General features: G+C 49.6%; 1 protein-coding gene and 1 long non-coding RNA gene across 5 annotated transcripts in view; one reads left to right on the forward strand and one right to left on the reverse strand.

Moving 5' to 3' along the window:
* LOC139267418 (uncharacterized) overlaps positions 1-12,164 on the reverse strand; it is a 211,972-nt gene that overhangs the window by 76,992 nt on the left and 122,816 nt on the right. Inside the window, exon 5 of one of the 2 annotated variants that reach the window (XM_070885720.1) lies at positions 9,289-9,694. The exons of the other annotated variant lie outside the window; for it this stretch is intronic. Coding sequence (XP_070741821.1) covers positions 9,566-9,694 — 129 coding nt within the window. The 3' untranslated portion in view covers positions 9,289-9,565. Of the gene's footprint in view, positions 1-9,288; positions 9,695-12,164 lie in introns of those variants that run through there. 2 annotated transcript variants of the gene reach the window in all.
* Positions 4,728-12,164, forward strand: part of LOC139267419 (uncharacterized) — a 169,798-nt gene continuing 162,361 nt past the window's right edge. For 2 of the 3 annotated variants that reach the window (XR_011593899.1, XR_011593898.1), the window contains exons 1-2: positions 4,728-4,994; positions 6,143-9,661. This is a non-coding gene — a long non-coding RNA (uncharacterized lncRNA). The remainder of the gene's footprint in view (positions 4,995-6,142; positions 9,662-12,164) is intronic. The other variant, XR_011593900.1, reaches the window with a different exon arrangement.

Here is a 12,164-nt window from a genome sequence, read left to right on the forward strand (position 1 = left end):
TGCATTCTTTGTATGTGTGTTGTGTGTCTTGGTCCAATGGCAAGGGGACCCAAGACGATTGGAGACAAGGCTCTGCTGCATGCGCCTCACACATATTCCTACTGAACCTCTCCTTCCCTCCCTCAGGTCCTCTTTCCCTGGTTTTCAGAGATCGCAGTGTAGGTGAGCATGTTAATCTTGGAGCAGATTGCGAATTTGTCCATAAAATACTGACACTGTATACCGGGCCCCCCCGGCTCCAGGGGGCTACTCTCCTGCACTTTTCGCTCGCTCTCCAGCCGCTCACGCTTGGTCGTTGGTTCGTTACTAGTGACCACATGTATTCTGGCCTTGACCTCCCGACCTCGCTGCTGGTCTGTGCTACACTTTCCCTGGGTCCCGACCTCGCTGCTGGTCTGTGCTACACTTTCCCTGGGTCCCGACCTCGCTGCTGGTCTGTGCTATACTTTCCCTGGGTCCCGACCTCGCTGCTGGTCTGTGCTATACTTTCCCTGTGTTCCGGACTCGCTGCTGGTCTGTGCTACACTTTCCCTGGGTCTCGACCTCGCTGCTGGTCTGTGCTACACTTTCCCTGTGTTCCGGACTTGCTGCTGGTCTGTGCTACACTTTCCCTGTGTTCCGGACTTGCTGCTGGTCTGTGCTACACTTTCCCTGGGTCCCGACCTCGCTGCTGGTCTGTGCTATACTTTCCCTGGGTCCCGACCTCGCTGCTGGTCTGTGCTACACTTTCCCTGTGTTCCGGACTTGCTGCTGGTCTGTGCTACACTTTCCCTGTGTTCCGGACTTGCTGCTGGTCTGTGCTATACTTTCCCTGTGTTCCGGACTTGCTGCTGGTCTGTGCTATACTTTCCCTGAGTCCCGACCTCGCTGCTGGTCTGTGCTACACTTTCCCTGGGTCCCGACCTCGCTGCTGGTCTGTGCTACACTTTCCCTGGGTCCCGACCTCGCTGCTGGTCTGTGCTATACTTTCCCTGGGTCCCGACCTCGCTGCTGGTCTGTGCTACACTTTCCCTGGGTCCCGACCTCGCTGCTGGTCTGTGCTACACTTTCCCTGTGTTCCGGACTTGCTGCTGGTCTGTGCTACACTTTCCCTGTGTTCCGGACTTGCTGCTGGTCTGTGCTACACTTTCCCTGGGTCTCGACCTCGCTGCTGGTCTGTGCTACACTTTCCCTGTGTTCCAGACTTGCTGCTGGTCTGTGCTACACTTTCCCTGGGTCCCGACCTCGCTGCTGGTCTGTGCTACACTTTCCCTGTGTTCCGGACTTGCTGCTGGTCTGTGCTACACTTTCCCTGGGTCCCGACCTCGCTGCTGGTCTGTGCTACACTTTCCCTGGGTCCCGACCTCGCTGCTGGTCTGTGCTACACTTTCCCTGTGTTCCGGACTTGCTGCTGGTCTGTGCTACACTTTCCCTGGGTCCCGACCTCGCTGCTGGTCTGTGCTACACTTTCCCTGGGTCCCGACCTCGCTGCTGGTCTGTGCTACACTTTCCCTGGGTCCCGACCTCGCTGCTGGTCTGTGCTACACTTTCCCTTGGTCCCGACCTCGCTGCTGGTCTGTGCTACACTTTCCCTGTGTTCCGGACTTGCTGCTGGTCTGTGCTACACTTTCCCTGGGTCCCGACCTCGCTGCTGGTCTGTGCTACACTTTCCCTGGGTCCCGACCTCGCTGCTGGCCTGTGCTACACTTTCCCTGTGTTCCGGACTCGCTGCTGGCCTGTGCTACACTTTCCCTGGATCCCGACCTCGCTGCTTGCCTTGGCGATTCAGCTCTGTTTCTTAATCCGACGACATCGGGCGGCGAGTGGCAAGTAAACCGGTAAAAAAAACGGCATCAGGCGTCGGGGGATCGTGGGCGGCGAGAATTGGTGATATTTTACAACTGGCAATGGAGGAAGCGGTGAAAATAATCCCAGGAACCAGGAGAGGGAGTGGGATCGGTGGTTTCCATGGCTGCCATCAGGGGGATCCAAGACGTTGCTTTGTCAAAGCGAATGGTCGCAAAGATCTTCCTCAATCGTCTCCTCCCAGTGGCTGAAGAGCTCCTCCCAGAGTCGCAATGCGGATTCCACCCACTAAGGGGCACAATGGACATGATCTTCACCGTGCGACAAATCCAAGAAAAATGTAGGGAGAAGCATCAACCTCTGTACATGGCCTTCTTTGACCTCACAAAGGCCTTCGACTCTTTCAACCGTGAGGGATTATGGAGCGTCCTTCTCAAATTTGGTTGTCCTCAAATAATTTGTCACCATCCTCCACCTGCTTCATGATGACATGCAAGCCGTGATTCTTACCACTGGATCCACCACAGACTCAATACAAGTGCAGACCGGGGTCAAGCAAGGCTGTGTCATCGCACTAACGTTCTTCTCAATCTTCCTCGCTGCAATGCTCCATCTCACCTTTAACAAGCTCCCTGCTGGAGTGGAGTTAATCTACAGGATGAACGAGAAATTGTTCAACCTCCGTCGTCCCCAGTTCAGATCCAAGGTTGTTCCAACCTCTGTCATTGAATTACAGTGTGCAGACGACGTTTGCGGTTGTGCACACTCGGAGTCCGAACTCCAAGCTATCGTTGACACCTTCACTGTAGCATACGAGAGTCTGGGCCTTACATTAAACATCAGGATGACAAAAGTTCTCTACCAACCTGCCCCCGCCTCACAGCACTGCTCCCTGATTATCAAGATCTATGACGAGACCTTGGACAATGTGGACCACATCCCATACCTTGGGAGCCTACTATCAGCAAGGACAGATATCGATGACGAAGTCCAACACCACCATCAATGTGTCAGTGCAACCTTCGGTCGCCTGAGGAGAAGAGTGTTCGAAGACCAGGATCTCAAACCCGGCCTCCTATATGCCTCAGAGAGATGGAATATGTACAGCAGGCACCTCAAAGCACTGGAGAAGTACCACCAATGCTGCCTCTGCAAAATCCTGAAAATCCTTTGGCAGATAGGCGCACCATCGGTGTTCTCACTGAGGCCAACATCCCCAGCATCGAAGCATTGACCACGCTCGATCAGCTCCGATGGACGGACCACATTGTCCGCATGCCCGATACTAGACTCCCGAAACAAGCACTCTACTCCAAGCTCGGTCACAGCAAGCGAGTCCCAGGGGGGCTGAGAAAACTCTTCAAGGCACCCTCAAAGCCTCCGTGAAAAAATGTAGTATCTCCACCAGCTTTTGGGAATGCTGGCCCAAGACTGCTCAAAGTGGAGGAGAAGCATCCAAGAAGGCGCCGGACACTTTGAGTCTCTTTGCCGGGAGCACGCGGAAGCCCAGTACAAACAATGAAAGGAGCATACGGCAAATCAAGCACCCCACCCACCCGTCCCTCCAACCACCACCTGCCCCACCTGTGACCGAGACTGTAGATCCCGCATTGGTCTCATCAGTCACCTTAGAACTCATATTAGTGTGTAAGCAAGTCATCCTCGACTCCAGGGGACTGCCTAAGGAGAAGAAGTTGTGTGTGCATTCTTTGTGTGTATGAGTGTGCATTCTGTGTAAGCGCGTGTGTGTGAGAGTGTGCATTCTGTGTGTGCGTTTGTGTGTGTGTGTGCATTCTGTGTGTGCGTGTGTGTGTGTGGGTGTGCATTCTGTGTGCGCGTGTGTGTGAGTGTGTATTCTGTGTGTGTGTGTGTGAGTGTGCATTCTTTGTGTGTGTGTGTGTATGCATTCTGTGTGTGTGTGAGTGTGCATTCGTTGTGTGTGTGTGAGTGTGTATTCTTTGTGTATGTGTGAGTGTGCGTTCGTTGTGTGTGTGTGAGTGTGTATTCTTTGTGTGTGTGTGTGCATTTTTGTGTCTGTGTGTGTGTGTGCATTCTGTGCGTGCTTGTGTGTGTGAGTGTGCATTCTGTGTGTGTGTGAGTGTGCATTCTATGTGTGAGTGTGCATTCTTTGTGTGTGTGAGTGTGCGTTTGTTCTGTGTTAGTGTGAGTGTGCATTCTTTGTGTGTGTGTGTGTGCATTCTGTGCATGTGTGTGTGTGTGAGTGTGCATTGTGTGTGTGTGCAATCTTTGTGTGTGTGTGTGTGTGCATTCTGTGTGTGCGTGAGTGTGTGTGAGTGTGCATTGTGTGTGTGTATGCATTCTGTGTGTATGTGAGTGTGCGTTCATTGTGTGTGTGAGTGTATATTCTTTGTGTATGTGAGTGTGCATTCTGTGTGTGTGTGTGTGTGAGTGTGCATTCTATGTGTGAGTGTGCATTCTTTGTATGTGAGTGTGCGTTTGTTCTGTGTTAGTGTGAGTGTGCATTCTTTGTGTGTGTGTGAGTGTGCATTTTGTGTGTGTGTGCATTCTGTGTGTGTGTATTCTGTGTGTGTGTGTGTGTGTGTGCATTCTTTGTGTGTGTGTGTGTGTGTGTGTGTGCATTCTTTGTGTGTGTATGTGTGCGTGCACGCTTTTGTGTGTTATTGTGTGAGTGTATAGGGCCGAAATCCAGGTGCACCAGAAAGCTGGCGCACCTATGAGTTTTGGAGTGGTACTTACCACTGGAACTCTTGGTACGGCAAGTAGGTCCAATTTCAGGACTTTGAATTTTTTTCAAAGTCCTACAGGAAATGGATCATAATGGGGGCGGGCCTTAGACTCAAAGCCTCAGACTGGCTGAAAATGGGTCGTTTGGACTGTCGGCCGCTGTCAATCAATGTGGTGATGTCACAGCGCGTGTGCGTCACCACGCTCTCTCCCCTCCATTAAAGGGGAGAGATTCGATCGTTTTTTTAACTTTGGTCACTGAGCCACCAGGGTGGGCCAGCGGCCTGGCACCCAGGAGGGGGTGCTGCCCGTTGGCGACTGGTGGCCGATCGGCAAGTTGGCCAGCAAAAATGTTTGCATTGTGACTGTGGCAATGGGCCCTCCCCTGTAAGGGCGGCCGCACTGCCGGGCCGTGCTCAGTGCGAAAATGGTGCACCAGCAGAGTAACCTGTCAGGGGCACCGTGCGGCGGTGGAATCGACAAATGGAGCTCAAAATGGACAGGTATTTATTTTATTTTAATTTAGCAGTGCATCTACTAGGGGTCCAGGCCGAAAAATCCCCGACCTGAATTTAGATCGGGTCGTCTTGTTGACCCCAAAGCGACGGCCATTCGATTTTTAGGAATGGCCTCCGCAAACGGGCATTAACGGGTCTCTGAGATCCTGGATTTCGGTCCCGAGGTGTTTTGAGTGTCTGTGTGCGTCTGTGTTTGTGAAAAGTTTCACATTGGATTCGATTCCCGGTCTCAGCCATGCTGCTGTCGGGAGATGCTAAGCAGAGATCGAGCACCTCCTCAATGAGAGGGAGATAACGGATGTAAAGTGGTCCCCGGGCTCCTTTTCTTGCATGGCCGGGAAGGCGGTTCAGAGCAACATTGGTGGGCTGTTTAACCGCAACCCAACCTTGGTTCATTGCGTCCTCCCATTACACCGGCTCGGTGTTAATGAGGCCCAGTATTGGGAGCTCCTCGGTCCTCACTATTGAAGTACAGGGATCGTACCCTGCATCCCCCTCTCCCCGCCCCCCCAATGTGTGCCCAGAAATGGACGCACCTGAATTTCTAGGCCATGGCAGGCTTGATGGGGCACATGACCTTTTCTTGCTCCAGACTTTCTCATGTTCTTATGAACCATGCTGTTGTAATTACTACAGTAATGACTGGTGTGTTCAGCCTAACAAAGTACCAGAGAGTTGCTGGAGGTTTTGAGGTTGCAATCTAAGAACTGGAAATCCGAACTACGGTCTTCATCCAATGAAGACAACAATGTTGTAGAGAAGAACAAATGTCAGCAGCTCTGGGTCTGGGGGTGAGGAGGGGGAATCAGCCAGGGTTTCTGCTGATTGCTATCCAGAAAGAAAGGCTTGTATTTATATAGCGCCTTTCATGACCTCCGGATGACCCAAAGCGCTTTACAACCAATTAAGTACTTCTGAAGTGTAGTCACTGTTGTAATATAAGGAACACGGCAGTTAATTTGCGCACGGTAAGCTCCTACAAACAGCAATGTGATAATGCAGCAGATAATCTGTTTTTATTAATGTTGGTTGCGGGGCACTTTATTTGCCGTAAAGTGAAAGGAATCATATAAATGCGAGTCTTTCTTATTTTCTTATCTGTTTATTCCCCTTTTTCCCCTTCTCTCCTGAAGACGCTGATGCGGGCTGAGATACAGTTCCACTCGTACCATCCACTTGAGGCTATCTTCCACCCCTGAGGTCATTTACAATGTGCCAACCGTATTCAGTGAATGTCAGTGAGGGGGCAGGAATCACATGGCTCCAGAGTCCGACCCCGTCCTCATCTGACATCCACACCGGATAGTGAGCAGGAACAAGGAGCCCAGCTGATTTTTGTCCTGTCTCTTTGAAATGAACAGGATGCTTTGAAGACCTTAACATCATAAAACGCCCCAAGGCGCTTCGCAGGAGCCTAATCAAACAAAAATTGGCACCGAGCAGCAGCGAGCCTTCAAGGAGGAGAGAGAGATAGAGAGGCGGATAGTTTAAGGGATAGAATTGCAGAGCTTAGGGCATTGGCAGCTGAAGGCATGGCCACCAATGGAAGGAGATCGAGGATGTATTAGAGGTTAGAATTGGAAGAACGCAGAGTTCATGGATTGTTGTAGGGCTGGAGGAGGTTACAAAATAGGGAAGGGTGAACTTAATTTTTTTTTAATTTTGTAATCCAAGTCCACATCTGCCTCTGGAAAGGGTGGGTGAGGGGTGGGGGAATGTGCCTCATTAGCCCAGGTAACGGTAATACCATAAACATGTCAGGACTGTGATAGTCCATCGAGGTACCAACTCTTCCTACGGCATGCAGTTGACCCATGCAGGCCAGGAGGTCCCAGGTTCCATGCTTTGTCTATGTTGAGTAGTTTGATGTTAGCGAGGGTGGTGGTAGGGATAGCTACAGCTGTTAGGTACATAGGAATTGTTAGACAAAAATGACCGACCTCCATCTAGTTCGCCCTCTACCAACCTGGTAGTCACATGATACAACCATAATGTAGTTGTTGACTAATCATAGCAATCAATCATAGAATCATAGAATGGCCCATCGAGCCTGTGCCGGCTCTTTGTAGGAGCAGTTTAGCTCGTCCCACTCGCCTGCCCTTTCCCCGCAGTCCTGCAAAATGTTTTCCTTCAAGTACTTATCCAATTACCTTTTGAAAACCACGATTGAGTCTGCCTCCATTACCCTCTCAGGTAGTGCATTCCAGATCATAACCACTCGCTGCGTAAAAAAGCTTTTCCTCATGTCGCTGTTGGTTCTTCTGCCAATCACCTTAAATCTGTGTCCTCTCGAACTGTCCACCAATGGGAACAGTTTCTCTCTATCCATTCTGTCCAGACCCCTCATGGTGTTGAACACCTTTATCAAATCTCCTCTCAACCTGCTCTGCTCTAAACAGAACAACTCCAGCTTCTCCAGTCTATCCACATAACTGAAGTCCCTCATCCCTGGAACCATTCTTGTAAATCGCTTCTGCACCCTCTCTAAAGCCTTCACATCCTTCCTAAAGTGCGGCGTGCAGAATTGGACACAATACTTCAGTTGAGGCCGAACCGGTGTTTCATCATAACTTCCTGGCTTTTGTACTCTGTGCCTCTATTGATGAAGCCCAGGATCCCATAAGCTCTTTTAACCACTTTCTCAACCTGCCCTGCCACCTTCAGCGATTTGTGCACATATACCCCCAGGTCTCTCTGATCATGCACCCACTTTAGAATTGTACCCTTTAGTTTTTGTTGCCTCTCCTTGTTCCTACCAAAATGTATCGCTTTGCACTTTTCTGTATTAAATTTCATCTGCCACGTGTCCGCTATTCCACCAGCCTATGTTCTTGAAGTCTCTCCCTAGCCTCCGCACTGTGCACTATACTTCCAAGTTTTGTGTCATCTCCAAAATTTGAAATTGTGTCCTGTACTCCCAAATCTAAGTCATTAATATATATCAAGAAAAACAGTGGTCCTGGTACCGACCCCTGGATCTCGAGCAATTATTCTACAACAGGCCCAGAAAACTCCGGGGTGGAGAGCTTTGGGAGCCATAGGTCCAAAGTCCCCTCTTCCTCCCAAGCATGCTACACTGACCACATGTAATTTCATCACAGCAGTCCTTGCAGCTGGGAAGGAAACTTAAGGCACTGAGAATCCCTGCTCCAAGCTGCTATTCTGGAAAGTACACTTCTTTGTAAATCAGGATCGTGGAATGGTTAGAGAGTAGAATCATAGAATCAAAGAAGTTTACAGCACGGAAGGAGGCCATTTTGGCCCATCGTGTCCATGCCAGCCAACAAGAGGCTATCCAGCCAAATCCCACTTTCCAGCTCTGGGTCCGTAACCCTGCAGGTTACGGTACTTCAAGTACTTTTTAAATGTAGTGAGGGTTTCTGCCTCTACCATCCTTTCAGGCAGTGAGTTCCAGACCCCCACAATCCTCTGCGTGAAGAAATTCCCCTCAAATCCCCTCTAAACATTCTACCAATTACTTTAAATGTATGCCCCCTGGTTGTTGACCCCACTGCTAAGGGAAATAGACCCTTTCTATGCACTATATCCAGGCCCCTCATAATTTTATACACCTCAATTAGGTCTCCCCTCAGCCTCCTCTGTTCCAATGAAAACACATCCAGTTTATCCAATCGTTCCTCATAGCTTAGATTCTCCACTCCCGGCAACATCCTCGTAAATCTCATCTGTACCCTCTCCAGTACGGAATGGTTAGAAGAAAACTTGGATTCTTCAGCCTACAGAAAGGAACCAAAGGAAGGAAACCTTATACCAGGTACTAAGTGTAATAGAAACGTTTGACCCAGAGCTCTATTTCAAGGTAAGCTGTGACGATGTGACAAGGTGAGATTGTTGCAAACTGGTCAAATTCAGGACTGAGGCTAGGAGGGACCTTGTCATGCAAAGAGTAGTCAGTAGCTGGAACAGGCGAGGTGTTGTGATTGTTGGAGCTTTTCGAGCATTAATTGAGCAGAATGTGGTATCTGTATGGAGCGTTGTGATCTTCCTGACAGGATCGGCCTTAGCTGTGATGTCTTCTTGGCCGAATGCCTTTTGGTACTCGATATCTAGGCTCAATCATAAGGAAGGGACCGAAGGGTGACCATTGCCCCTGGATAAGTCACCCCAGCATGAACCGAGACTCGGGGAGAAAATTCACGCGGGAATTATCGCTGTTAGGCCTCAACAGCTGGGTAACACCAATCCTGTTGTTGATCCAATGGATAGCCAGGCGAGGCATCACACACACACACACACACACATACAAAAGTGATCTTTATTTAATATAACTATTCATACAAGTGTTGCGATTTCAATGCCTATCGTCCGCCAAGTGTTCTTCAATGGCTCCAGTGCAGGCTGAGGGGTGTTACAAAGCCCCTCCGAGCAGCAGTGCCTCACGTTTTTAGTCCCCATCAGTCTATCAAAAATAATCAGCTCTTGAGGATTGGTCGGACGGGCAGACACAAGGGGCGGGGAGCAGTTCCTCGCTGGGAATCCCAGTCCCGTTGCTATGCCGCGACTTTCCTGGCCACGAGGTCTCTACAGCGTCTCCTTCAGTAGGCACATGGTGGCTCTTCAACCGGAGCCATCGGACTCCTGGGACTCAAGGTGCTCAGGGAGCGGAACGCAAAGCTCGACGGGTCATACAGGTACCGTGGCGGGGGGCGGCTGCCGCTGATGCTCTGGGGTGGGGGGGGGGGGGGGCGAAAGACAAAGTGAAGACACTGTCAGCAATTCAGTTCAAGGTGCTGTTTGTTTGCACATGCGAGCTTATCACATCCCAGGCAAGGAATTACTTCAGGCATCTATGGGTTAAATGTGACAGCCATTTTGCGCACATCACTTAAAGGAATCTATCCCTGGCTGTGTTACATAGAAACATAGAAACATAGAAAATAGGTGCAGGAGCAGGCCATTCAGCCCTTCTAGCCTGCACCGCCATTCAATGAGTTCATGGCTGAACATGAAACTTCAGTACCCCCTTCCTGCTTTCTCGCCATACCCCTTGATCCCCCGAGTAGTAAGGACTTCATCTAACTCCCTTTTGAATATATTTAGTGAATTGGCCTCAACTACTTTCTGTGGTAGAGAATTCCACAGGTTCACCACTCTCTGGGTGAAGAAGTTTCTCCTCATCTCGGTCCTAAATGGCTTACTCCTTATCCTTAGACTGTGACCCCTGGTTCTGGACTTCCCCAACATTGGGAACATTCTTCCTGCATCTAACCTGTCTAAACCCGTCAGAATTTTAAACGTTTCTATGAGGTCCCCTCTCATTCTTCTGAACTCCAGTGAATACAAGCCCAGTTGATCCAATCTTTCTTGATAGGTCAGTCCCACCATCCCGGGAATCAGTCTGGTGAATCTTCGCTGCACTCCCTCAATAGCAAGAATGTCCTTCCTCAAGTTAGGAGACCAAAACTGTACACAATACTCCAGGTGTGGCCTCACCAAGGCCCTGTACAACTGTAGCAACACCTCCCTGCCCCTGTACTCAAATCCCCTCGCTATGAAGGCCAACATGCCATTTGCTTTCTTAACCGCCTGCTGTACCTGCATGCCAACCTTGGTTGAGGAAGGGATGTTTAGCCAAGACACCTGAACTTACTGACCTTCTTCAAATAAGATCATGGGATCTTTCACTTTGTTTAGCATAGGGCAGATGTGGCCTTGGTTTAATCTCTCATCTGATTCAGGACAACACCTCCAACAATGCTGCACTGCTTCAGTACTGCACTGTCGCATCAGCCTATGTGATACATAGTGGGGTTTGGACTCACAACTGCTGACTCGGATATATATGTGGAGCTGAACACAGGGTGATGGGGGTGGTTGGGGGGGGAGGCACTAAAAGATAAAAAGGGGGTGCCAAACCAGGCTAGGAAGAGAGAATTGTGCAACAATCAATGACAACCTAAGCAGGGTATGCCCTGACCTGACATCTGCAGTGTGTGTTTGTATGTGTGTGGTGTGTATATGTACTTGTAGTGTATGTTTTGTGTGTGTGTGCGCTGTGTATGGCCCAGAAATCCCGGCCTCCCGGGTCCGTATGGAGTGTGTACGGACCCGGGAAGGCATCGCAAAAAACGATTTTCAGCACACAATGCGCATGCGCTGAAAACCGGCTTTTACGATCTGTCAAGCTCCAGCTTGACAGATCCTCCGTATCTCGGGAGCGAGGACATTTGCAAGGGCAAGGTTGCTGTATTTACCCATATCTCACCCAGCAAATGTCCTGAAAACTCTTGCGCCTGATAAAAGCAGACACATAGCCTACTTTTACAGGTGTAAGAGTTTTAAAATACATAAACACATAAAAAATAAAATTTAAAAAACGCATTTTATTGTTAAAAACCCTCCCCACTACGGTAAGTTTATTCTAAACCACAATTAAAAAAACTTCTTTAAAAATCGGAAAAATATTTTTTTAATAATACATAAATAACTTTAAATTAATAAAAATGTGTGGTGTATTTTTTAGTTGTGTTTTGGATGCTTGGGGGGGCTTTCTCAATCATAATAATGGGATGTCCAACTTACGGAGTTCCCATTATTATGAATGAGAAAATACTTCACCTTGAGTGGCTGCCCAGAGCCATGTGACTGCAGCTCCAGCTCTGTGGACGTCCGGAGGTGCCCGCGCTCCGACGCACAGTGAGAGGAGACCTGAGGATCGCGGTCGCTCATGGACGTAGTAGGAACAAATGGGTGCGCATCTTTTAAAAATTTTTTACCCAATCGCCCATGAGAAGCAGCCGCCCGGGATTTCTAGGCCAATATGTTTCTATGGTGAGAGTGGCTCATCCCCCACAAGTCCCCAAATTTTAATTCTCATCCTCATGTTTAAATCCCTCCATGGCCTCACCCCTCCCTATCTCTATAACCTCCTCTAGCTCTGCAACCCCCCGGGATCTCTGTGCTCCTCCAATTCTGGCCCCTTGCACATCCCCCACTTCATTCACAACACCATCGGTGGCCGTGCCTTCAGCTGCCTAGACCCGAGGTTCTGGAATTCCCTCCCTAAACCTCTCCGCCTCTCTACCTCTCGTTCCACCTTAAAACCCACCTATTTGACCAAGCTTCTAGTTTCACTCCTTCTAATGTCTCCCTCTTTGGCTTGGTCTCGATGTAGGTTTGATTATACTCCTGTGA

The sequence above is a fragment of the Pristiophorus japonicus genome, chromosome 7 (genome assembly GCF_044704955.1).
Source record: "Pristiophorus japonicus isolate sPriJap1 chromosome 7, sPriJap1.hap1, whole genome shotgun sequence".
In the NCBI taxonomy this organism is placed as follows: Eukaryota; Metazoa; Chordata; class Chondrichthyes; family Pristiophoridae; genus Pristiophorus; species Pristiophorus japonicus.